Consider the following 27,655-nt stretch of genomic DNA (forward strand, 5'->3'; position numbering starts at 1 on the left):
TTTCAAACAACAAACCATGTGTCATGTGTATGAAGCCTTTATACATACAATGCACATTTTATGAAGGTTTGTACTACGTTTAAGCTATTAAAATTAAGTGAAATTGAATAATCATTACAATCTAATCTTGGTACATGAGCCCCAATGTGCTGCTGGCTCTTCTGGCAGCAAATGGTCATTTATAATATCTATTGTGTGGTTAATAAAGCTACAAACTTTTATTCTTTAAATAAAGCAGTTCTGTATTATTAGATAATACTGGCTGCATTTTTTTATTTCATTTTTTTATTTCATTTTTTTTTCAATTCCTAATGCAATTTATGATGTTTTAATGTACTGAACATCCATTGGTTGCTATAGCAACCATTTAGAACGTCACATCCACGTCCTCTTGAAACGGGCTCTGACGCACCTTTTAGACCTCTGCCCTTTCGTAACAAAATATCACAAAACAGGTCTGTTGCTGTGTTCCAAACAGCAGACCGTCTATTACTCTGAAAGCTTTAACAATAATGTGCTACATTGCAGCTGTAGCATTTCAGAGACTGCAGCACAGTCAGAAGGCTGCCTTTTAGATAGGCACACAAGCAGGATATTGGCTGATCTGTCACAGGAGAAGGGATCGATCGATCGGCGGCTTAGGTAATAATTTCTCATTAAAGCTATTCACGTGCTGCATATAGTAAAACAAACAAAAGGTGAAACCAGGACTGCTAGTTTACTAAATGTACGATTATTTCACTATATGCCCACAGACATGTAAGCCTTTTGTTTAACAACTTTAACAGCAGAAAATCACTTGCCCCTGTGAAAACCGCTATAAAATACACTTTCAAATAGAAAAAATATGTTCGCTGAAAACCTAGTGACATTGTAATAAATATTCTCACCAATTTGTGAAGCCTGTGGGACCTTCCTGATATTGCTATTTATTGTTTTTCTTTGCTTTAAAAAAGGTAGATTATATAATATGCATTTCCTGCTCACTTTTACTTCCTCAGGAAGGAAAACAGATCAGCAACATCAGATACTTACGCTAATTCAGATGCAGATAAGTCAAAATATACAGCAGCACCCAAAGGTGGGTCTATTTTATCTTTAATTCAGCTCTTTGGGATTACAAATGAATGTGTATTTCAAGGATATGCCATTAGTGAATGCTGCATTAAATGCACACAAGTGAGAAAAGCGTCATCATTCCAAGTCAGTGGCCCTTATTCTGTAGAGTAAACTATTGTACGGAAAGCACTATTTAAATTAATAGGGCGGTCCATTGCGATAGCTCTGGATCAGCGCTATCAGTGTACAGAATAAGGACCGGGTTTCTAATTCCCAGCATCATGAATTGCAATTCAATTATCATTATTTGTGTTCACAACTGAAGCTTCAATGCACGGGGAGATCATCCAGCCTGAGAGAGGACCAATCTAGTGCAATATTCCTTAACATCAAATTACATATGTGGACTATTTAATATGCACTCACGCATTTCGCATGGGGTATCGAACGTCAAACATGACTGTGCTCAAAAGTAAAAGAATCCTATTTGATCAATAAATGACACCAAATCACAAGTGATATGAACCGGTCTAAAGCCACGGGGATCTCAGTAGGCGCTGCTCCGGTGTCTGACACCACTTCTGGTACACCGTACATGATCAGCCCGGTCATTACCTTCCCTGCATCCAGACAACGCGTTTTGCTGTACAAGCTTAGTCGGGAGTCATGGCGCTAGAGCTAGCTTATATGTTCTTTTAATTGTTGTAAAAGGTAAGGAATTACTTCATTTATTAAAGTAAAAAAATGGGCAAGAGGAAATGCCCCTTTAAAAGAAGATGCATTATTTACATTTCAGGAATGTTCACAAAACAAGGATTTTTTTCAAATAAGCATGATCACCCATAATGAAAGGAGAAATCTATAGCTGGTAACACTAGAGAGTGGAGCCTATCCCTCTGGTGGTTGAGAACAATATAGAATAAACTTATTATTATTATATACTTTTGTCCACGCAGACATGCAATTGAATATTGGGGCTTTAGATCGTGGCCTGGACATGCTGTGAAAATAAGCTTGTTTACTCCTAAAAAGAAAGGTTTCACTTGGGGTGCAATGCAGACAATTATAATTCCACAACGTTACATAAAGAGACAGAAATACATGTTCTCAATTAACTCCATGCATGAAATGTGTGTAGGTTGGCTAGGATCAAAACAGACACTTTTAGACGTGGCTGATCACAAGTCTTTAATGCACTTAGCAAAGTACAGAGGGGTCTGAAATGTAAGACAACATTATTAGCCCTATTAGCAGCTGCTGGGTACAGCAATACAGTACTTTGCAGTGCAATGCGTTCCAAACCCTGCAAGAGTGCAAAGGTTTCATGCTGTTGCTATCATACTGGCAGGAGAAAATGTAGTACAGCTACAGTAACCACGCATCAGTGATGCGAGTATTGAGTTGACATTTGTTCATAATCACAGGTGCTCTATACTGTACATACTCTCATATCTTCTGTGAACAAAGCTGGGTTGATGGTAATGCGGAGCCTGAGTTCAAGCACCATGCATGGATCTATACAGGCAGGTTTTACAATGCAGTGAATAAATGTGTAGAGTTCTTTCATCTTTGAAGGCAGCAATCTCCTTTATTTTAAAGCTTACCTGAACCAGGGGGTTCTTCTGAGCTCATGTGTGTTCCCCCTGACCCCAAAATTTGTAGTTTGTGTGCCAGTTTAAAAACAAACCTACAAATAGCATAGGAGCAAGCCATCCCCATTGCCGTTTTGAGTCCACCAGCCAAGTATTCTCACCCAGTGAATAATACAGCTTTGTGATTGGGAACCAAAGGCATCATCGGATGTTAGGGAACCACAGATCCGCTCCAGGGGACCTCCAGTTCAGGTAAGTTACAAAAACACATTGTGAACAGACGAGTGCTGCTTTAGGTTGTAGCATTATTAAATCTAGGTTCTGTGTTGTACACTGGAAGATCAACCATTGCTTGTGGTAATACAAACACGGTTTATTAACTGGCTGTTTTGCAGGCAGATTGGGGTGAAGAGCTTGATGTCTGAAGCTGCACAAAAAAGGAAAATTATAATAATAAAAAAAAAAGTACTGTACAACATTATACATTTTGCCCAACAGCCAGAGCTTCCAAAGTATTTCCATCTCAGTAAATTATCACTTCTATGGCCTATGTACTAAGATTAGTTCACTTTTTTTTTTTTGTGCATCAAAATTTAAGTGCAAAAAAGTCAGCTAAATCTTCAGAAAAAGTGCATCATATGTATGAAGACTTTATACAGGACGTATCATTTATTAAAATAATTTTATAGGGCCATGTTAATAACAGATTGATACAATTTAAATTAAAACAAGAATCGAGTATTTTTTTTGTATTCATAACTAGTTCGTAAAAATTCATTATTAGGGTAATATTATTTACCATAGCGATGCTGTTAACACGTCATCAAGTTATGTAATTAGACATCCGTGCAGCCACAAATAAAATGATGAATTGATACATAACTTAATTCTGCGCGAGCGCCATTTACACAACACTTTAGTGTTTAAGCCTAGTTAAACTTGGCGGACGATTGACAAATTAATTGATTGTATCGCACAAACATTCTTTATTACATATTATTTACAACTGGGTTACGCCAGGTGCAGGCCATTTTCTGTGCGCCAAAAAAACCTGAAAAAAGATATTTTACGCAGCTGGCGTAGATGGAGAAATTCGTACACAAGTGCAGTGGAAATATTGCTTGGCATGCCAATTTTGTACTAGAAAAAGCTGTTGGCGACACTTAGTACATCGACCCCACAGAGCCAACAAACTGGCCAATAAATAAATGCGGATAACAGCATCATCATTTCTCTGGTTATTAAACATTTTTTTAATCTGAAGAAGTTACAGATTTTGGTTTAAATAGTTCTCCTCCCAATGGCATCCTCGTTTATCAAACACATCAACAATGAATCCCCGGGAATAGCATCACAAATTAAGGCGAAAGCAAAACTCACCGTCCCTAGATCCCCATAAAAAATATAATTTAGCCCTCATTGAGGGTTTTTTTTTTTTTTAACATTACTTTGGGGTAAAAGCAGGGGGCGAGAGCCCAGTGACAGATGAACAGATCTACGTGCGTGTATATTCTGCGCATACATCTGTAAACTGAAGAGGATACCGGAAAATCTTTCCTTTTAGGGACATGAACTTGCATGCAACTCTGGATATAGGTGCCTGCATGTACCAACCTTATATACTGAATAATCTAATACATGCACATATTAATTACCTCTGGTGATACTTCTAGCTATTTCACTGCAAGACTAGCGTGCATGACCAGGTTCTGCTAGGCTGTGTTTCCCGGTTTGCACTGATCTGTGTACATTTATTAGTTTATTGTAGAAACCAGGTTGTGCGCGTGTAGTCCTTGTAGTTATTCAGCTTCCAGCCAGGAAATGTGATAAATACTGTGGTTTAGGCAGTGGTACGTTCAGTTTAAGAAGCAGCCTCACCCTTGCAGTTTTGCCTTATAAAGCCTTGTTGGTAAAGATGGTAGTATTAAGTTGCTGAATTTGTGTTTCGTCCTACAGCACATTTCTGTAGTGTTTCCAGAATGCCACTTGCATGCACTTGGAATATAAACAAGTCCGCACTGAGCTTGCCGAGAACAAAGTCCAGTGTCTGGCTAGACATCCCGTGACCGTAAATCAAACAATACATCCCATACAGTGATGGTCAGTAACTTTTACTCTAGGCAACTTGTCAGTATGCTATGCGTGATGTTTTCCCATACGTCGTTGATGTTCGGTATGTTCCTTTATAGTCCTGCAGGGACTTCGATTGTCCTTAAGTGTGACAGACTTCCCTTGCTGGCTTGGCTACCACCAGGAGAAGAACGGCTTTCTGCTTTGGAAGCTCTGTGTATACGACTCACTGGTGCTTTTCTGATGTGATCGTGCTGTTTCTACAATAACTGGCGGTGTCTGGACCAACTGAAGAGGGCTCCTCCCATCCTTAAGAGCCTGAGCCAAGTTTAGTATCTGGAGGACAGGAGTAAATATCAAGATATTCCAGCAGTCACTTACATAATTCACTAATGAAGCAACCCTAATAAACCAAATCCGGAAGTTCAAATTACAGTATATTTAGTTTTTGTTTTTTTCCTAAGGGGCTAGAAGACAAATTGTCAATCTTTAGATATTGTTAGCTATTAGAACAAAGACACATTACAGCCGGGTTCCTTCCTATGGAAGCGAGTTTCCATGACTATTAAACATACTCCGTGTCTGCACAACTGATGCCAATATAGTGGAGTAAATCTGCAGAGGATTTCATCTCATTGTTACAAGCTAGGACAGGCTGGAACAGCTAGATATTACTATATCTATAAAACTATTAATAGGGTTTTTCTTTTTAAACCTCATTTCAAAATAAAATGTTTAAAGAAGCTAATATTTTTCCCAAGTAGTATTTTACCTAGTGTATGGGTTTGAGGATCTGAAGAGTAGTAGAGAGGGAACGTGCATTTGAAGGATTTGTTTTTGTAATCGTTCATTTTCTATACAATTCCTTTTAAAGGTTTGATTTAGTGGCTGTTTTCTTTGTATTCTTTTATTTTACTATTTATCTTGGCTAAAATCATTTGAGACCTTGATTGAAAATAGCTTTTGCTTTAAACGAACATATAAAAGTATTTGGTCTTTAACCATTCACAAAGTGCTTAATTTTCACTCTGTTACCATCAGTTAATTCATATGACCATTCAAAGAATCGATCTCTACAGTTGTCTAATGGGAATGTAAGGATCAAAACCGGGGTGCTGAGCTCCAGTCCTCAAGCCCCCCTTTCTCCCCCCCCACCAGGTCAGGTTTTCAGGATATCCCAACTTCAGCACAAGTGGCTCAAAGACTGAGACTCTGATTGAGCCACCTGTGCTGATACAGGGATACCTGACCTGTTGGGGGGGGGGGGGGGGAAGAGCTGGAGTTGAGCTCCTCTGGATTAAGATACACTATCAGACCTGCACCAAACAAAGCAATTTGTTTTTATATACAGTACCCAATTACTTGGGGGGGGGGGGGGGAAGAAAGAAAAAAAAAAACATACCTGCCCTCTCATAACTGCGATCTGCTTGTGAAACTGTCCTCTATCAAAGCCCGGATCTTTCTATAGATAAAAGAAACATTGTGATTTGTAAGTTGCCTCAGGGTATGACCACTTAGCAGGAGACATGCAAGTATACAGAAAAACAAGCAGGGGTTTGAAGATTCAGGCTTGGTTGGTAAACAGAAGTATACAACGAACAGTCAAAGCAATGTGAAATAGTAAAAAATAAATCAGTAATAACATGTACCGTACCAATAAAACACATTCTGCCTTTTTATTTTTATTTTCAAAGAATTGAGACTTCTCACGGTCTGTTAATCCTTTCATTATTTTTTTTATCAATGTGTTATCCTTTATTCCGTGTACATATAATGTAGCATAGCATGCTTGAATGGTCATTAAAAGCTTATTTAGGACATACACCATAAAAACAAGTGCCAATGTGTAACTCCGCCTGTCACCAGGAGCCCAGCCCCAGCGTCCCAGCATGCACCACGAGTGATGTGTACGTGTATTGTAAATAATACAATTATGCGAAAAACCCAAACGGCCACCGTGTGCATTCCTAGGTAGAAGGTAGCAAATTTGTTGGAAGGGATAATTTTTTCACAGGTATATCTAGAGCAAATTTGTTAATAGCTGTGATATATAACATAAAAGCAATAAAAAGGTCTACGTAGCCATTTAGGGAATAATAACATTACAGCACTATTACATATAACTGTGCTAAAGGATGTATACATTAATAAGAAGGCTGGCTATTGAGCAGGTTCAACGTATGGAAAGTATCTAATGGTTATTGTTGAAGTTGCGAGATTGCATACAATACATAGTCGTACCTTGGTGGCCGCACACCGTCAGACCTCCAAGCTGTATGATGTATATTTAGTAACTCGTTTTCAGCTCTGTTACAAAAATGCCCACTCAACCTCACTTCGAATATTAAAGAGGCAATTCAAGCGGGCACATTTTTTAACATTGAAATGAAACACATTGAAATGAAACAGGGTGTCTCTGAAGCTGGACCACAATTTCAGCTCCGGGGGGCGGGGGGTGGTCCCTTCTTCTGGAGATACTCGTCTCCGTAGGGGGTACCGGTAACCACTCCGGCTCGCTAGCAGGGTTCAGGTAATGGCGGTGTTTCAAAGCTCCTGTGCCAATAGGAAACCATGACGTGGGAGCGTTAAAAAAGCAGAGAGATATATCTCTGGAAGCACGGGGGTCCCGGAGCGGAAATTGATGGGATTCAACACCCTGCTTAAATCCCATGTATACAAAAAAAAATGTGCCTGCTTGGATTACTCCTTTAATAGAACAGCTATTATCCAATTTAATTATTGCTATTATCTACAAGAACAAAAACCTGATTAGTAAATTAGACCTTAAACTGCCTAACTTCTAGTGGCTCATATCACGTATCAGTGCAGCGCTCTACGCTCGTCCTGACGAAGGTGTGCAAGAACATCGAAACGCTGACTTTTTGAACGAGCAATCTTTTAATGAACATTCAAATCTAGTGTGCCACAGTATATGTACACTGGTAATGAAAGCAGACGCAGGGACTGCAGGTGGTTGCACCAAGCAAATGGATATAACGGAGCCATGATGATGCATGCGTTGGAGTAAGGGGTCCCTCATTCAGATTCCCTCCTGTATTCAAGCACTAGAAGAACTGCTGCATAAACTCAGGCTTTTAACCCCTACAGTGCTATTGTAAAATACCCTTACTATACCTGGAAGGCTAATGTACAGCAGCCCCCGCCCCCTTGCAAGGTCACTGTGAATGTTCTGACCTTAAATAGCTCGTACAGATCTTCCTCCAAATCTTTGACAAAATTGGGATCCGAAATTTTCGGGAGGATGAGTTCTTTGATTTCTTGGGAAAATTGAACTTTGGCTTGCGGTAACCATGCCCAGTAAAATGGATCTGAAGAAGGAGACAGAAGAAACAGGAAACTTAAACAAAATATGCAAAGCACGGTCAACAGAAGCCAGGGTTTGGTACCAAGAATATGCAAGATGTCACAAAACATGGCTTTGTTGCAAGCCAAAGCCGTGACTTGGGAACATACACTGGCGTTGCCATCAACACGGACCTTACTACTGCACACGGATTTTCTTTGCTCCACAAGATATCTAACCCTGTGTATTTGCCATCACAAAATAAAGGCCAAGTAAAAGAATGTGCAAAACTTGAATGACAAACAGCAATTCCTACTTCCAGTCATTCCTATGTTGCCTTCAGTGTTTCTATCTGTATCATTTTCCTCTTACGGTGTTTAACTGTTATGTACTTGCAATTTGTAGATTTTTGGGAATAGAGCAGGACGACTAGTATTTTCCCATAGGAAATAATGGTTTTGATTTCATGCATGCAATACAAGTTTTATGCAGACATTACAGTTAAGTAAAAACAAAGTGCTGGATAGTTTTGAGGGTGCCATGCTTTTCAGCAAGGGTGGGCAACTACAGTCCTCAAGGGCCACTGACAGGTCTGCAGGATATCCCTGCTTCAGCACAGGTGGCTCAATCTTCGACTGAGCCACCTGTGCTGAAGGAGGGATATCCTGCAAACCTGACCTGTTGGTGGCCCATGAGGACTGAAGTTGCCCACCCTTGCTGTACAATCTTTCTCCAAATGTTGAGTTGAAATACAGAATTTTTTTTCTTGTACAGCTCAAAAGAAAGATCACTTCATATCTCTAGAAAAATTATTCTGCAAAGTTCTGTGATGTAAACAACTATTGACCTATTGGCTAACGCACGACCAGTGAATTCACATCCTAAATACTAATGATCAGAGCGACAAGACCGGATAATGTCATCGTGAGAAAGGAACTTACATGCTCTCCATGAGTCAGGATGTTTTAAGGGGAAAGCTAAGCCATTGTCGATGGCAGCTATTTTGATGATTGGCTCCTTTACCACGACCCAGTCTGTGTCCTAAGGAACATAAACAATTGCCACGAACAGTCATTGAAACATACCCCCCCATATGCCGAGTTGCACCTTAAATACATTTGATTTATTCTATGTTTGCTTTGTATTAAACCATCTTGTAGGCTTCAGATTCGTTGCAAATAATGGAACCAAATATACAATTATAAATTAAATATCTAATCACATAGTATCTATCCTGGTAACATTTGCTAAATAATACTACGCTAATAAAAACATCATTTCCAGATATCCTTACTCACCCGGGAGCTGGCGCTATCCATCGGATAGTCATACTTAATGAGCCAGTTATCATTACCCCGATCTGTGAAAAGAAACTGTCGACATGTAAGAAAAAAATCAATTTGCAGAATCAACTACATGAAGTGCATCAAACGCAGGGATATTAATGGGGCCCGGCTGGCATTTAGGAAGTCTTCAAGAAGGGTTTGCCATAAACAGCTATTCAGAACTTCTCCCGTAACTCATGATTTGTAATGAGTCAGGATTTCCAGAGATGAAATAAGAGTACATAATTATTCTTAAATGCAATTCCAGTTCGTTTTGTATAACCCTTCGCTACGACAATGGAAAACATGCTAAAAAAAAAAAACAAGCTCGAGTGGGAAATCGCAGGGTCAGCTGCAGTGTGACACCTTGTGTAAGTCACATCCTTGTGTCTAGAACTGGGGTAGAAAACTACGGTCTTCAAGAGCTACCAACAGGTCAAGTTCAGGATATCCCAGCTTCAGCACAGGTGGCTCAAATCTGTGGCTCAGATGAAGCAGGGATATCCTGAAAACCTGACCTATTGGCAGCTCTTGAGGACTGGCGTTGGCAGGCCCTGTTCTAGAATCACAGATTGGCTGTACGCAGTAGAAGTCTTCAATAGCCATTGATTATAGTGGAAGGTGAGGCCATGTGCAGATTCGTACTGACACAATAAGCTTTATAAAACATATCGTTTACATGTGTACCTGTGTTCCTGATAATGTAATCTAGGACCACCAATCTTTCAAACTGTAACTGAAGCTGCCGATTGGTGTTTTCAGGAAGAGGCTCGGCCTCAAACCTCCGGAGCCAATAGTCTGCGTCCTTGTAACCATCAACAAACAACTGGAAGGAGCCAACCTACAATTCAAGAGGAGCTAAATGTAATAATCACGTCCAGTACACGTAATTATAAGTACAAAGCAGATGCAAGAAAAAAACGGTGTCTCTGCATGAAGAAGCATTTGGGGCCATATGAAATACGCTGTGATATGCCATAACACACAGTTCTGGTGCTGGAAGACACCACAAGGCCCATTCAAGTCAAAGAGTCATATGGCGCCCCCCGGCACAGGAGGTGTTCTTATGGCATGACACCACTTTGTAAAAATGGACTTTATAATGTTGAAGGGCAGTAACTCATTCTAGCAGCTGACCCTCTCCATGCTATGTATTTTCAGGTGAAGCATCGCTATATACCTCCATCCTAACATTAGACATTTCACTCAGATCTGCAGTGTCAGATTTGTGAGGTACCCATCCCCCCTGCTGTGTAACCAAGTGTAATAGTCAACAGAATATGCTGTAAAAAAATGGCAAAACTGGAGTCATTTGATGTATAAAGCATAAAAAGGCACAAAATATGCCCTGTCCTGACAAAAAAAGGTTATCTTAAGCCTGAGAACATATGTAATGTCCCATTTATATTGCTTACAGGAGTGAGTTATGGGTCTGGCTGATATTGCACTGGATTAGAAACATGAGCAAACCTCTCCCCCCCACCCCAAAAAAAAAAAAAAAAAAACACCACATGAATTCCATAAAGACACCTGTTTTATCTTGTGCATTATCTGAGCCTTAGATTAAAGTGATTACACGTCTAAAAGACTAAACAGGGTTGATTGATGTGTCTTCGTGGAATGTGAACACGTAGCTCGTTTTGAACATTGTGCATAAACAAAAAAAAATAAAAATTGATATTAAATATGTACTCTGAATTGAATGTATAATCCCTTTGATAAATCATGGAGACGTTCAGGTTACTTAAAAATAGATATATAAATAAATATATCTACACACGGTTCTCTCTGAAGTAATGGTTAGCAGGGATCATTATTTCTAGGCTTATACCTTGGGAGGAAGTCCAATCCGATTAAACCTCTGACCAACTTTTGGCACTTTCTCCAACGCCAGGCGCTTTCCTCGCGATTTAACTCTGTCAATGGCGCTGTAATTAAACGTTTCGCTGGAGAGATATACCACCTGCAAGAGCGTAAAACATCAGTCTGAAAAATCTACTTAACCACAAACATTTACATTCAAATATATCCATGCATGGTTCAGTGGCAGTAAATAACCCCTGGGAGGTGCCGTCACTAGAAGCTGTTCCTTAATATGCCGATGCCGGTTTCAATTGCTATACAGGGTGTGGAAGCTTTGTATAGTTTTTCTTCCCACTGGTAAAGAAGCAGTATACTACACTTCCCAAGGCAATTAGGCATGACGTGGCTACATTTTGCATGAAATCTTTTGAAGTATGTATTTGTTTCTAATTGCAGAGTTTTGCAGAAATATAATTAGCCCTTTTATTAAGTGCATATCAGTACTCCCACATCTGCGCATCCCTTATACAAGGGCAGGAGCAGCCGGTAATCTCTACACCAGGGGCGGCCAACTCCAGTCCTCAAGTGCTACCAACAGGTCCGGTGTTCAGGATATCCCCGTTTCAGCACATGTGGTGCAGTCTTTGAGCCTCTGAGCCACCTCTGCTGAAGCAGGGACTTCATAAAAACCTGACCTGTTGGTAGCCCTTTAGGACAGGAATTCACCACCCCATGTCTTTTTGTTTTGACGTTACACATTAGTTTTACCAATTTGTGTCACTATTGCAATTTTATATCTGCATTTAGTTATCCAGGCCTGAATTTGTATTACTTTAATGAATATTGGGGGGGGGGGGGGTGGGGAGGTACTAGCACACAATATAGCAAATCAAAATGAATACGAACAGATCAATGTTTTTGGCCCCACGGGGATTTGTGTTGATCGCTTTGTATTTCACCCAATAAAACGTATTTTCATTTGCTATATTGTGGGCTAGTATCTCTTCCTTTTGACTGCAACATATGGTGCAATTGGACCTTTAGGACCTCCACTGACTATTTACTGTTTGGCGTCACCTGCCATTCTGCTGATAGGATCTGCAATGACCTGAGGGCAGACCCAGCTGAGGGGCCAAGAGCAATTACCTTTGTTCGAGGAACAATGTTCAGCTCTAGTTTTTGGTCTACTAGACTGGCTCCGGCCTCGGAGAGATAACCCTGATTCAAGACAAGACAGTCTCTTCCAAAGAAACAGGGACAGCACAGCTTCTGCAACCACTTGGTCCACTTGGGGTTAAGTTGGCCGTATGGTTCCTCCGTTTTAGGCTTGAACACAGCGATGATTTTCTATTCAGAGAAGGGCATATATTATTAACCCGTAAAAGCCATTTGTACTCCACTGATTTCCATTGAGAACTGGTTTCTGTCAGCTGGCTGTTTTTCAGTAACATTGCAGGGTCCCTCTGGTCCTGAAAGCTTTTTTTTTATTTGATTTAACAAGACATAAAAGTACCCTCTATACTCCCCAGTAGAAAAATGGGACGTTATTCCCCTTTGCTCTGTGAATGTTCCCAAAACGTATAAAAAAAATGCAATTTTTAAAGAATTCAACGAGTATAGCTTGTCGCACATTTGTGTTTTCACCTAAGCAAGCTCACGAGACTGACAAACTTCGTCAAGGTCTTCAAGGAAGTCACTGCCACATCATGAAAAAAAACAAAACAAAATCAAATTCATGGAACTTTGTAGGCAAATGGTAACCCTGTCACTTCCATAGGGACCTGCGACACATCGCAAACAAAGATTATCTACAATAGGGGGGCTCAACTCCAATCCTCAAGACCCCCCTCCATCCCAACATGGCAGGTTTTCAGGATATCCCAGCTTCAGCACAGGTGGCTCAGTCAAGGACTGAGCCACCTGTGCTGAAGCAGGAATATCCTGGAAAGCTGACCTGTTTGGGTGTGTGTGTGTGTGTGTGTGTGTGTGTGTGTGTGTGGGGGGGGGGGTCTTGAGGAATGTAGTTGAACACCCCTGATCTACAACATTGGTGGAAATTATCTGCATGTGTTCTAACAACTCAAAAAAGTTTAGTACAAATAGAAATGACTTCTAGGTTACGCAAACCGTTAAAAAAATACACGCCAGAAATTGTATATGCCAGTATCTCTTATTAATTGTGGTCAAATATTCCAGAAAATCATGAGAACTCTGATCTTGATGGTGGCCTTTCTAATGGACTTTTCCCCTTTAAACGGTTAATTTTCTTTCCCTGTACCTTTCAGTCGTCAATATTTCCATTCTACCTTAACATCGCTAAAATAAAAAGTTGAAAAACTTCTCAGAAATGTATTTTTGTAAGTCAGACATATGTAGTAAACCTATTGCAGATCATGTACTTTCATTATTGTTAGAAATTTCTGCATTCAAATCTAATATTTGTCTTGTCAATATTACTTTTTTGGGGCTTAGCCTTAAATAGCTCGGCAGCAGTTGAAGGAAAAAAAATATTATATTTTATTAAGTAACCGTGAACAAGCCAAATACAGGCATACCCCACATTAACGTACGCAATGGGACCGGAGCATGTATGTAAAGCGAAAATGTACTTAAAGTGAAGCACTACCTTTTTTCCACTTATCGATGCATGTACTGTACTGCAATCGTCATATACGTGTATAACTGATGTAAATAACGCATGTGTAACAGGCTCTATAGTCTCCCCGCTTGCGCACAGCTTCGGTACAGGTAGGGAGCCGGTATTGCAGTTCAGGACGTGCTGACAGGCGCATGCGTGAGCTACCGTTTGCCTATTGGGCGACATGTACTTACTCGCGAGTGTACTTAAAGTGAGTGTCCTTAAAGCGGGGTATGCCTGTACATACTTCTTGCACATAGTTTATCAGAAGCTAGGTAATACACCAATAGGTAGAAGAAAGTGCATGTTTCTGTGTTGTAAAATCCACTTCTTGTTAAATTAATATGAATTTATTTGATTACCTTAGCTGCTACTGTATTTTCAATATAATCCATAAATGTCATCTCAAACCCAATGTTATCTCATGGAAATACATGCATTTTCCCCAAGCTCTGTCCTCTTAAAGCTGCAATACTACTGTACATTCCCCCCTTTATTAATGTTATATGTAAAGCATGCGACAATGTATAATTCTATGTTCTTACCTAAGCTGGCAATCGTTCAGTGCTCCTGTTATAAATCTATTAAAAAAAATCTTGATTTGCCTAACATAATGGCTGCATTTAAATTTCAACCTACCAGTCAGTGTAACTCAGCAGCTACAATGTATCCTGATTATCAAGGTAACATTGACTATTGTTACAGTTTACAGCTCAAACTACGGGAACATTGCAACACTTTCCCGTTTGTGATCATTTGTTGCCAAAAGATCTTGCACTGCTGGGGAGGTGGGCTAAAACCTGCTCTAGAAATCAAAGGATGCTCTGTATATTAAAAAACGCATTAAAAATGAAATTAAGATTAAAAATAAAATTTTAAAAAAAACACGCAGTTACTATTATCTAATACTACAAAACTGATTATAAAAAAAACCATAAGATTTCACATGTGAAACAACAAAAACAAAATTAGTAATACTTCAATAAAATGTGTTTAACAACATTTGTTATATATGTTATCGATTGCCCATGCAATTTTTATTACGTAGGCAAAACAATAAGACCATTGAAAATAAGAATCTGCGAATATATCAATGGAATAAAAAATACCCAACGAAATCAAGATAAAGGCAAAAAAAAAAAAATCACAATTTGGCACAGCATTTTTCAACCTGTCATGGGGGTAATGCTGACGGTTTACATTTTAGAGGGATAGAAGTTGTTCCTAGAGATCCCAGAAGAGGTGATGGGAAGAATTTACTTCTCCAAAAGGGAACAATTTGGGATTTACACCTTGGATAGTAAATCACCTGGGGTTCTTAACGAACAAATCGAGTTAGCCCTTTTCCTCAAATAGGAACTGTTTATAATGATGCCGTCTTTTTTCAGATGTTTTGTTCTGGTTGGTTCTTATTTCATTTACTGTATCATTTGTTTATTTACATTTAGACGATGCTTCTCTTTGATACATTGAGAGAATGTGAGTTTTGTATGGTTTAAGATTTTGATTACAATCTTATGTTTTATAGGTATTGGGGATTATTAGGTCATTTAATTTATTCCCCCCCCCCCTTTTTTTTTATGTCTTTGAATTTAGTTTAGACTGATTATTCAGTACTGAATTCTGTTATGCTTCAGAAGTTCATCAATGTGGATGTTTCTTTGGTATACTATTTATTTAGTGCAATATTATTCAACTCATATTTGTTATTTGTGTCAGTTTTATACGAAGTTTTAGTTTTGTGTGTGGTTGTTTTAATTGTTGTTATGTCAGCTTTATGTAATCGCAAGTGTTCCCTTTCAATTTAGCATGTCTAGTAACTGATTGGAGGATTTAGAATAAATGTTATGGTGTCCCAGTAGGCTTGCAGGTATGATTTTTGTTTCAGTACATAAACAATGCCTTGGGACTGTGAAGACCATACCCCTGATGAAGTATCATTCTGCCACAAAACGCGTTGCGGTCACTCCGCTGCTACGCAACTCCGTAACTCCGTGATGAAGATCCGGATGCTGCCATCCACACTCTCACAAGGACGCAGATTTGGGGCTGCATTCCCCGCTTCTAACCACCTCTGGTAATGTATCTGTATACTTACCTAGGGAGGTGAAGCGTGTATGCCTTTACTACTTTGTATACAGATACATTACCAGAGTAAGCAACCTTTAATGAGATGCCTTTTTTCCTTTGACTATATCCAGACAGGTATATAAATTGAACACCTAGGACTGTTTTTTTATTTTAGTTTAAGTCACTCACCATTATAAGCGGTTATTTTATGATGATCTTTAACAAATGTTATGTTTTAACTTAATTTCATTATCACAGATTTTGCAGTGCGCCGCATAGGGAGAATTTTCTGTGGTACTTCTCTGTACTATATGTTTGATATTTGTTTTTTGTCTGCCTGAATTTGCCCTGCTGATCACGGGAGAATAGGAGCAGCAGAGGAACAATTATATCCGTTTGGAAGAGAGAAGAACTTGTGGGATACTGCGTACTTTATTGTTTTATCAAGATTTCACGTTTTGTCACTTTAAAAAAAAAAATTGTAAAATGTAATTAAAGTTGGAAAATGCTTACTGATTATCTTGAATGGTGCGATGTCGCTTATTTAAAGAGGAGAATCTGAATTGGCTCCTTTCAATTAACATGTTTGTGTTAAAAGAATAAAGACATTCTCAGCCTGTGCTGGTACCGGGGTAGTGTGGAATCTTTCTCTAATAGCTTTACACTGAGCAGCGAGAAAATAAAGCACAGAGATGCAAAACGCCACATTTCTATGCGTTACACTCCTCTAAAACCTAATGAGTTCTACTCTGTACTACGGTTGGGCAATAACAAAAAAATTCTCACAAGAACTATATTAAAGTATCAATTTCACATACTTTTTTTTTTTTTTTTTAAGAATTGGTAACCTGGAGTCTTCCGGAGCTCAACACTGATTTGTAGCTCAAGGGACCCCCTGTTCCCGAGATACCAACACATTTAGCTGCCACTGCTATAGCTCCCATTAAGAATAGCCATAGGTCCCGCAGGGCAACTGGAAGCCGTAAGGGAGGACTTGGTTAACTGTGGGCTCCATCTTTCAAAAATCCAGGCAGTAAACCAAAAACTAAATTGGCAACTAAAATTCTAAGTACCTCGGAAACCGGAGGGTTCCCAGAACCAAAAACAGCGCAGTTTGGCTCCAAGGCAACCCCGCTTCCAATTCTGTAACGGGAAGATAAAATAAAGCAGTCAAAAATGGGCCACATCATTGGTTATTGCTTTTTATTAAATAACCAATTAAATCCCCTTTAAAAAACAGGAAGTGATACCGATAACTTCAAGAGTCTGTTTTTCAGGAGCCGGTGTCGCCAGAGCTGAAAAGAGTGCAGTTCAGCCGAGGACGACCCCTCCCCCTCAATCAAGTTTAAATCCCCCGCCTAAAAATAGAGGTTTAATTAGGGTTTACAGTTTCAGTAGAGTAGGTTTGCTGACCATGCACTTCTCTAACCCAGGCTGTGCTGAAAAGCTGTGTAATGCGGCAGGCATACACTTATAGGGGCCCATGTTAAAATGGACAAGAAGCAAAAGTTGACACTGTGCTCATTTGCATATCATTACCCAGAATCAATGGCTGCAGTGGAAGCCTTGTCTGCAAAGAGATAATGGGGAAAGGACAGGGTTGCAGACCTGTGAATGTGCTCACAATTGGCATTTTTATTTGCTGTACATCATATGTATCCTACAACTAGGATAGAGTTCATCAGCAACGTTGAACTTATTTTGAGCAAATTTCAAAAAGTGTCTTTGTTACAAGAGTAGGTAGATCTTCCGAGACAGTGTGCACCTGTTCTGCAAGTTGTTGGACAACTCCAGAAAGAATACATTCAAGGCACTGTGTTACATTTTGATTGCACAGCGCAGCACATACTAAACAATTATTTCAAACCGTAACCATTGGCAGATGTTACTTTGAAATCCTCAAGCAGGGCACGATCCTTATATCACCGTTGAATGTTATTTATTTGTATAAGAACTTATTCTTTAAAGCAGCGGTGCGCAAACTGGGGGACGCAAGATTGTTTAGGGGGGTCGCAGGAAGCAGCAGCGATTTTGCCAGGAGCAGAGGGAAAAAAGCCGTCTGCAGCTGCAATTTTTCTTTTGGCCATTAGGTGGCGCTGCGCTGTGCTACAGTACACAGCAGCATCTCCCTGCTTCCTGCATCAGCGTGAGTGACATGGGGAGAGGGGGTGAGTGACACTGGAACATGGGGGAGTGAGACTGGCACATGGGGGAGTGAGACTGGGACATGGGGGGGTGGGAGAGTGAGACTGGGACATGGGGGGGTGGGAGAGTGAGACTGGGACATGGGGGGGGGGTGGGAGAGTGAGACTGGGACATGGGGGGGGGGTGGGAGAGTGAGACTGGGACATTTGAGTGAGACTGGGACATGGGGAGGGAGTGTGAGACTGGGACATGGGGGAGTGAGCGTGAGACTGGGACATGGGGGAGTGAGCGTGAGACTGGGGTATGGGGGACTGAGTGTGAGACTGGGGCATGGGGGAGTGAGTGTGAGACTGGGGCATGGGGGAGTGAGTGTGAGACTGGGGCATGGGGGTGAGAGTGTGAGATGGGGAGGGGGGTGAGCGTGAGTGTGACATGGGGAGGGGGGTGAAAGAGCTACATGGGGATGAGAGAGACACTGGTGGGAGGGAGGGATCCACTGGCAGGAGGGAGAGAGACACACAATGGCTGGAGGGAGAGTGTGAGAGACACCGGGTGGAGGGAGACAAAATAGCTGGTTGGAAAGTGGAAGAGAGACACTGGGGGGAGGGAGAGGCAATGGCTGGAAGGAGAGTGAGAGACAATGGGGGGGAGGGAGAGAGACACTAGGGGGAGGGAGAAAGAGAGAGAGACACACACAGGGGGAGGGAAAGAGAGTGGGGGAAGACACTGAGGGGAGGGATAGAGAGGGACTGGAGGGGGAGTGAGAAATACAGGGAGAGGGAGAGACTGGAAGAGGAGTGTGAGACTGGAAGAGGGGAGTGAGACAATGGGGGGAGGGAGAAAGAGACACACACTGGGGGGAGGGAAAGAGAGAGTGGGGTAGGGAGGGGGAGACACTGAGGGGAGGAATAGAGGGGGAGTGAGAAATACAGGGAGAGGGAGAGACTGGAAGAGGAGTGTGAGACTGGAAGAGGGGAGTGAGACAATGGGGGGAGGGAGAAAGAGACACACACTGGGGGGAGGGAAAGAGAGAGTGGGGGAGGGAGGGGGAGACACTGAGGGGAGGAATAGAGGGGGAGTGAGAAATACAGGGAGAGGGAGAGACTGGGAGAGGAGTGTTAGACTGGAAGAGGGGAGAGAGGTCCTGAGAGATTCTAATGTGGCGGGAAGAGAGAGATTAATAATACAGCAGAAATGGGGACGCTATTAGACAAATATCATAATATTTATTTTTATGTTATGTAATTTGTGTTATAAATACTTTTTTTGTAGACGCGTGGCGGGGGCGTTACAAAGCTGGTTCGCCCTCAATGGCTGAACCAGCTCACGTGCGCTGATGTCATGTGATTTTGATTACATCAGGCAGGGGGGGCCCGAGAAATTTCATGGATGAAAAGGGGGGCTCGGCATAAAAAGTTTGCTCACCCCTGCTTTAAAGACTTGACGTGGCTTATTTAATAGACTAATGAGTTTGTCCTATTGTAGTACAAGGACGTTGCATTCCTTGTTGTAGAACAGCGGTGCGCAAAGTGGGGGGCGCAGGATTTTTTTTTGGGGGGGCGCAGGCACTTGCAGAGGCCCCGCTCTCTTCCGAGAGGCATTAAAATTAAATGCCGGGGGATCGTGTGAGGCCTCTGCAACACACTTACCGGGGTTCAGACGCGTTGGTGTGACGTGTCGTCAAATCACGCCGCGGTGTCATGCGGAGTGACATCACACAGCCGTCTCCATGGTAATGAGGTCACGTGTCGTCATTTGACGCCGCCGAGCACAAAAGCGAGGGGGGACCTGGCGGGGGGGGGGGGAGTGATCGTTTATGGCCCCAGTATCAGAGATACAAGCCTTCAAGAGCACACAAAAACCAAAAGGGCCACAGGTTAACCTGCCTGGGGAGAAAGGTTGGGCTTCCAGCTATGTATGTCAGTGTACACATTGGTCGGAATGGGACTTTGGCAACGCTGCTGGTGTTCCGCCGCCGGGACATCTCACCACGATGTCCGCTCCTGCGTCCAACTGCTTGCTGTCCGCCGTGCACCCGACCCAACAAGCCAAGCCAGGTCTGCCGCTCCGACAAATGCATGTCCTGACCGCCCGCTCCGACAACTGCATGTTTAAATATCCCGCGAGACATTTAAAAGATGGTGCGTCGGAGTGGCCTGTCTAGGCAGTGTAGCGGTCCCGCTCGGGACATTTAAACATGCAGTTGTCAGTGCGAGCGAGTGATCGGGCAGTGGGGGCAGACCTGGCTTGTCGGGTCGGGTGCACGGTGGATGGCGGTCGGGCGCAGGAGCAGACATCGTGGCGAAGTGTCCCAGTGGCGGTTTGGTCGCGGCCAAATGTCCTAGACCTCCCTTACCTTTCCGCTGCCTCTAGGTTGGGGTGCGGTCCTCCACCTCGGCGTATTATGCCACGTTGCTACATGACAGGGCCTGCTAAGGTAAGACACACACACACACCTTTCCTCCCCCCAAAATTGCCACTCTAGGCTATATCCTACTCAGCCTAATGGGAAATCCGCCACTGAGTGCACCATGAAGCAAGTGGTGCAACTGCTGAAGAGCGGCAGCTGAAGGAGGCTTATTGTGAGGCAAAAAATGCCAATAGTGTAAGCAGACAAACTTGTGTCTGGAAGGACAGTGGGAAGTTAGGGGGAAAACTAGGTTTCTTTTTGGGGTGGGTGGAGGGAAGGAGAGGCGTTATCAGGACTTTATAGCAATTTACATTGCAGAAAAATAGGCTGCTCATTTCATAGGAAGGCATGGTTCCCTTGTATCTGAACTACTGCTACATATTGTTCAGTAACTTATAGCAGGGACGGCCAACTCCAGTCCTCAGGGGTCAAGTCAAGTTTTAAGGATGTCCCTGCTTCAGCACAGGTGGCTTAATCAGTCAACGACTGAGCCACTTGTGCTGAAGCAGGGATATCCTTAAAACTTGACCTGTTGGTGACCCTTGAGGACTGGAACTGGTCACCTCTGACATAGTACAGTATCTTTGAGATATAGGTGACAGACCCTTGGTGATCGCATTGTGGAAGATGATGGATGGAGGATGGAGAAGCATGATCACCAACGCAGTAAGCCTAGAAAAGAAGAAAGCATGCAGGGGAACAGAACACAACCGTGAGAAACCCAAAACATATATACCGGTAAAATAGGGACTATAATTACCGAGCAAGAGGCCGTCAGAAAAACAAGGGAGGTGAAACAGGAGGAGGAGGTAAGGTGAGAAATGACCAGATGGAAATGAGACTGAGAAAGTGCACAGCTGCAAACTTTACACCGGAGAAAGGGAGGAAAAGTTTTAGCCACTCTAATTTCAAGTGATGGAACTTCGGTTTGAGAATGAAACTGCTAACATCTTTGCAAGAGCTGAAGAAACAGTCTTCCTTCTTTAATATTAAAAAGTAACATTGACTCCAGCTATATGCAATGTTATTGGCTGCAGCTTATGTAATGCATAGTCCTATGTGAAAATAAATTAATAAGGAGTCTGTGATAATTTTATCATTTTTCTAGTTGTTGGATCTGTTTATATGCACACACAAGATGTTGTAATTGCAGCAAAACAGGAATCACCGTATGGACGGTAAAAACACTGACCTATGAAGTGGAAGGCCCAGCTTTAAGGACCCATGCCAAGTTTTTTTAAGGGACATTTCTCAAAAGAGGACAGTTTGGCTTTTAGAGGTGAATATATGAATGCTGTTGGATGGGTTACCAGGTGCAGCTCTAAAAAAAAAAAAACTTCACAATTCAGGCAGCGGTCAAGATTTGATGATACGAAAGGATACAGAACGCCCAATATGTTTTCATTTACAGCATATAGCGCCACTGGTTATTTACAAATGTACACTTCTACTTTTTGAAGGCATTAGAAGAGGGGAATTAGTGGGCAGCTGATCTCTGACTCACTTACATAAAGGCTCTCAGTCATAACTCATCATGTGTTTCCAACACAACTACCTTTAACCGTTTCTGCACCAACGTTTGATGGGGATTACGATAATTGGGGCACAGAGGACATAAAGTTTGAATTTATGGGGACCTGTTAAAGTTCTGGCAAGAGGTGCACTAATGAAGTAATGTAGTGTTATATAAAATGACCAGAATACGGCAAGCCTTACTGACTAACTATATCAAACTTGTAGAAGCGGTTTAAATTGTTATCGTGTTCCCTAAAACAATAAGTAATAATAATTTGGGGGAGCTTTAACGGATAACCCAAAGACATACGAGGAAGGGACATTCAAACCAGCAAGTTAGAGCACAGCGTATCCCCAAGAGATTCTCGGGAGTACAATCCTGACTTTATATCATCATGACATTACAATGCAGCAGTTCTGTAGAACAGGGGTGCTCACATCCAATCCAGAGCCCCCTCACCCCTCCCCCCCCCCCCCAACAGGTCAGGTTTTGAGGATATCCCAGCTTCAGCACAGGTGGCTCAATCAGTTTCTGCTTTAGCACAAGTGGCTCAATCAGACTGAACCTCTGATTGAGCCACCTGTGCTGAAGCTGGGATATCCTGAAAACCTGCCCTGTTGGGGAAGGGGGGGCTCGTGGATTGGAGTTCAGCGCCCCTGCGTGTAGAACACAGAAGTGTATGGTCCGGAAATCAGACTGCAGAGAAAATGTGAAGTGGAGTAAATAGCCTCTGCACAACTAAACGCAGAAAATCACATGTGGTGGTGAATGACGAGCTCTTTTTGCAGCAGTGACAAGCTTCTTTGGGGAGATTGTGTGGGTTATTCACCAAAATCTCCCAATAGAAAAAAAAATGCATAGGTATTACACTAGATTTACTAAGGAAAAATATTTTATTTCAATGGGATTCATTTTCTTTGGGGCAAACCAAAGCAAAAACCAGCCAGGAGACCAAATGTGCAGCAGTTTGAGTCTTAATTCACCAACACAAATAATGTGCTCAAACACTGCATGCCCCAAACTTCTGAGCCTAATAATACAAAATGTTCCACATGCAGTTAGATAAAGCTGCAATGTACAGGCCAAACTTAATTATCTCATACATCAGGCCGCCAATATCAGCTTCAATTGTAATCATCCTGCTTTACCCTCTCACATGAACACAGAGGTCATTTATAGGGGAACATTTCTCTGCGGTTTATTTGTACCAGATCAGTTGCATCCTATAGTAGAAGGGAGCGCAACTCCAGTCCTCAAGCCCCCCCAACAGGTCAGGGTTTCAGGATATCCCAGCTTCAGCACAGGTGGCTCAGTCAAAGACTGAGCCTCTGATTGAACCACTTGTGCTGAAGCTGGGACAATGCTACTACATGGTCACCCACTGCTCACTCAAAAGACGAATATATAAACAGACTCGGTGCAAAGTGCAAGAAGACATATACAAACACTTTGTTAGTGACCGAGGTCACAAAAAGGCCCTATTAACCTGCACTCAAGAGTTTGCTGAAGCTGGGATATCCTGAAAACCTGACCAGTTTGGGGGGGGGCTTGAGTAGAGCACCTCTGCTATAGAATATGCCAATAATTAACCCCTTCATTGCCAGGAGTCCTGCAAGTGCATTAAGGGGCTAAATAAAAACACCTATACATCACATCTAGTGTGAAACAAAATCACATTTTACAAAGTACTATTTCTGCAAGAACGATCTACATCTCTCTATGTACTAGATATTTGATCTAATCAGAATTAATCATATTTATTTCTCCCTTATAGAGCACTCCAATGAAAAACAATTTTTTTTTTTTTTTTTTTTTTATCAGCTTGGCAGATAGAAACAGTCTTTTTAAAATGATTTCTATCTATCTGTGTGACCGGATGTACTCCGTTACAGTTAATATTGTATTATGCTCATTTGCAGGGGGTGGCATCCACAAAAATGCCATTATAAACCACGAGGTAATAATGCAACTGGAATCGGTCAGCAGATAAATCCATCAAAACTCGCACACTTGATAGGTCAACGACTGCAATCTCTACCAGCCTACAGTACTTGTATTACCAGTTTAACACAACACATTCATTTAAACATGACTACGGGTAATTAGGAAGAATGACATTATTAAGGATTGTTTAGACTGCACTTGGCTCTGGGGAGAGCTCAATTTTGACCTCCCAGGCACTTAATATTTCAAGCGCCTATATCTTCTGAACAAAAAGAATCAAAATGTAAAAATAAAGTTAAAAGCAAAAAATGCCAACCAGCACAGACTGCTTTAAATACACAGATAATTACAACCGTAACCAAATGTTGTTTCACTACATTATCTATGCCATTGGCTTTCCTGATATACTGAAATGATTCGTTTATCCACGAAGTAAGACTTTTGTTGAAACCTAAAATCCGCAATAACAATGCAATCTGATTATCAAAGGCTCCAAGCTGCAAAACTGGCGCCAAAATACACCAGATCTAGAAGAGAAAAGGATTCCCACTGAAAGCAACAAAGATTATTTTCTTTAACAAATCAGGAGCGGTGTATTTGCAGCCGAGAGATCTATTTCAAAACAAATAGTGAAAGAGAAATAGAAAGTAATTAACGTTTAGGTCAGAATTCTGGAGGCAAAGTGACATGTTGCACAAGGAGAAGTTAGTGCATTGGCTTTGCGGTTTAGTAATACATTTAAATGAACATAAGTGCTCAATGTATTTAGGTATTTTAGGTAGGATGTAAGCTTTCCGGAGAAGCCATGTCTTTTACTCATACGAGATCACCCTGCAACACATAATGGAATGAGAGCACAAGCCATGCAAATTATTGAATTAATTAAGGAGTGTTTAATAAAGTGTTCCCCATTGCTCCTGAATAAATTGTAGAGAGGTAGAAATAATTGAGGACATGCCTAGACACTGTACGAACCTGAGATCCTGGTTTAGCAGCTTTTAGAAAGTAGATAACGGAAGCCAAAAGGCACAATAACAAATATTTCAGACTATATTGTGAATGATGCACCAAGTACTTTTCAGTTACGGATAGGTTAGGGATCATATCCACCAGGTACAACATACAGCAGTTATTACAAAGTTGGAGTTTATCTGTGATCTATAAAGCAGTTATTATGACATTTTATTGGTTACTAATCCTGTTTTTTTTTTTGTTTGTTTTTTTTACATAAATTTTTTTTCAAAAAACTTAAAAAATACTGAATACTTTTACAATGATGTAAGTGACTAGGATGAGAATGGGAAGATGAAGGAAACTTGTAGAAACCAAACTAGAATGTGGGATCTGTGTATTTATGTGATTAAGCCAACATATGTGTTACAGGGGGCAACCAGGTACGTACAAAGCCATGATCCAAGTGTTTTATTATGGTCAGTGTCACATATACTTGTTTGATTTTAGCATCAAATGAGTCTTCCAAAGAGAGCCTCACAGTATGCAATTAAAATTCATAGACCCGTTCATTGATGAAAACGTTTCTTTCACGTCAGAGGGGACTATTGTGATTTTAAAAATTGTTTGTGTACAGCACGTTAAAAAAAAAAAAAAAGAAGGATTTTCATTAAAAAATCTAGATTGTTTTGGGCAAGCAACATATTTGATATCATTTAGAAATTAACTTTTTAAAAGTCCAGAGTAAAATAGATTTGCTGATGGAGAATGGTGGATACATATATCCTAATTACTCCAACCATATTAATGCTATATAAAGCCAAAAGGGACCAGCATACATTAGGGTCCGCAGTACAGCGCCCTCACTGCAATGTGCAATATTATAGATTCTGTCTCCTGCCTTTCTTCTTCCCATGTCATTATGGACCGGTGTACATTTCTGCATCTTGCTAAATAAATCAGAAACATAGGTCAGGACACACTACCAGGATGAGCGGCCAGCAGTAGTTGCCAGAAAACTATGTCTGGGGGATTTATGGGGTGAACAAACCCAATAATTAAATGTTATATGGGAAAACACTTAGAATTATATAAATTGTTCACAACTTCACATACCTAATCAATGATAAATACAGAAATTAGTGAAGAATTTACTAGAAGACATATGTATTTTAAAATTGTTATGATGGGTGACAAACGGCTACAAATTATATATTACTGCGTGCAGTGCAAATGATATCTGAATGAGCAAAGAACAATTACTGCACATTTAGCCAGTTTCTTCAGCAGAGCAGCTTTGTTCAGCAGGCATCATTGTACCTAATAGTTTAGAAGATTACTGCCACACAACAGGGTCACTAGTTGAAAAAACCCTCATAATCACACTCCTGTTTCTACCATAGCCAAGCCATTGGTACCTTATATTGGGACTCAAAAAAAGGATGGGGAAGCTATGTTTTCACCTGAAACAAAAAAGAGAGGTTGCAACTCAAATGTAAAGCAACAAAGTAAGTCATCATGGCATCCCTCTCAAAAGTTAGTTCTTAAAAAAAAAAAAAAAAACTAACTGGGGACAGTCGCCTAGCACAGATACTCTGCACTCCAATAAAGTTTGGGAATATAGATGAACTTGACAGCAAAATAAGAGAGCCTTGGTACACATCTATATCAAATGTTGAGGCTCAGATCTCACAGTAAGGTGATGTAAAAGGGTTAAAGCTTCCCCCTCACATGAATTAATGGGCTGTGGGCTCTATGACATGAGCCACCTCTACTTGGATAAGCTCTGATTACGCCCCCCTCCCTCCCCCCCACCGTTATCCTGAGGTGGGAGTGCACCTGGTGCCCCCCGTTATCCTGAGGTGGGAGTGCACCTGATGCCCCCCGTTATCCTGAGGTGGGAGTGCACCTGATGCCCCCCTCCCCCTATCCCCGAGGTGGGGAAGCTCCTGATCCTCGCTCACCCCCTGTAGATCCTTCACGAAGTAGCTGCCGCTGGATCCTTGGTAGATCCTCTCCGGGAAGATCCCCCGCTCGATGGCCACCTCTGCCCCCCTCACCACCTCCGCAAACTCGGGGTCTTCCGGGAACTCGTTCCCCTGCTCCCGCTGGGTTTGGGCGGCCAGTGCCCGCGCCTGCGAGTGATCCAGCAAGGGCTGCCTCTCCTGATCCCCGGGAGAACCGGGAGGGGACGGGCCCGCCCCGGCCACCGGGCAGCACCGAGGAGGGGGGGAGGAGGCCGGTATCCGCACTACCACCCCGGGAAGCACGGGAAAGCGGGCGGCGGGGCTGGCCTGGGCTGAGTCCACCGGAGAGCAAGGTGACTGGAAGGTGTAATCGGTGTGGTCCCGCACCGGAGACACGAGCGGGCTGGTCTCGTCCATCTTTTACGCTAGAGGGGAAGGGAGAGGCTGTGCCGCCGGTGACAGAGCGGAGGAAACAGTGGCGGGACCGGCGACACTAACCGGGTGACACAGTCACCTGACTCACACAAACCACAACACTTCCGGGAGTCGTCAGCCAATGGGAGGAGTGGCGCACGCGCCGGACTCCGCCCAACTGTCACTGCTAAACCACACCCATTAAACGACCGCGGCGCTTCAAACGCGTAGGGGGGGATCCCTTCTCAAAGATGGCTGCCGAGACTTCGCAGACTGCGTTGCGGAAGGCCGTGACGGCCCTGTGTGGTTGCAACACAAAATCCCTAACTAGATTGGCTGAAGCCGCGACCTCGCACCCCGCTCCGGTTAATTCTGGTGGTGATGACGTTTCCTGCCCAGCTTTCCACCCGCCTAGTTTGCCCTTCTCAAATATGGAGCCTATCAGGA

The 27,655-nt window shown here is 42.0% G+C and overlaps 1 protein-coding gene across 1 annotated transcript; it reads right to left on the bottom strand.

The window, feature by feature from the left end:
* Window positions 1-3,880: 3,880 nt before the first annotated feature.
* On the bottom strand, window positions 3,881-27,624 carry PI4K2A (phosphatidylinositol 4-kinase type 2 alpha). The gene is made up of 9 exons (XM_075612368.1): window positions 26,792-27,624; window positions 12,300-12,500; window positions 11,182-11,313; window positions 10,038-10,191; window positions 9,324-9,385; window positions 8,967-9,066; window positions 7,917-8,050; window positions 6,124-6,183; window positions 3,881-5,057 (listed from the first exon to the last, which is right to left on the bottom strand). The coding sequence occupies exons 1-9, from the start codon at window positions 27,209-27,211 to the stop codon at window positions 4,896-4,898; spliced, it is 1,425 nt and encodes a 474-aa protein (XP_075468483.1). The 5' UTR covers window positions 27,212-27,624; the 3' UTR covers window positions 3,881-4,895.
* Window positions 27,625-27,655: the final 31 nt, after the last annotated feature.

Source organism: Ascaphus truei, chromosome 8 (assembly GCF_040206685.1).
Source record: "Ascaphus truei isolate aAscTru1 chromosome 8, aAscTru1.hap1, whole genome shotgun sequence".
Classification (NCBI taxonomy): Eukaryota; Metazoa; Chordata; class Amphibia; order Anura; family Ascaphidae; genus Ascaphus; species Ascaphus truei.

Excerpts from the sequence above, each read along its gene's own strand:
- PI4K2A (XM_075612368.1), bottom strand. The coding sequence starts at position 27,211 with ATGGACGAGACCAGCCCGCTCGTGTCTCCGGTGCGGGACCACACCGAT. Across the intron at positions 12,501-26,791 it reads TCGTGAAGGATCTACAGGGG|AAAATCATCGCTGTGTTCAA; the intron begins GTGAGCGAGGAT and ends TTCTCTGAATAG. Across the intron at positions 5,058-6,123 it reads TCGCAGTTATGAGAGGGCAG|ATACTAAACTTGGCTCAGGC; the intron begins GTATGTTTTTTT and ends CCTGTCCTCCAG.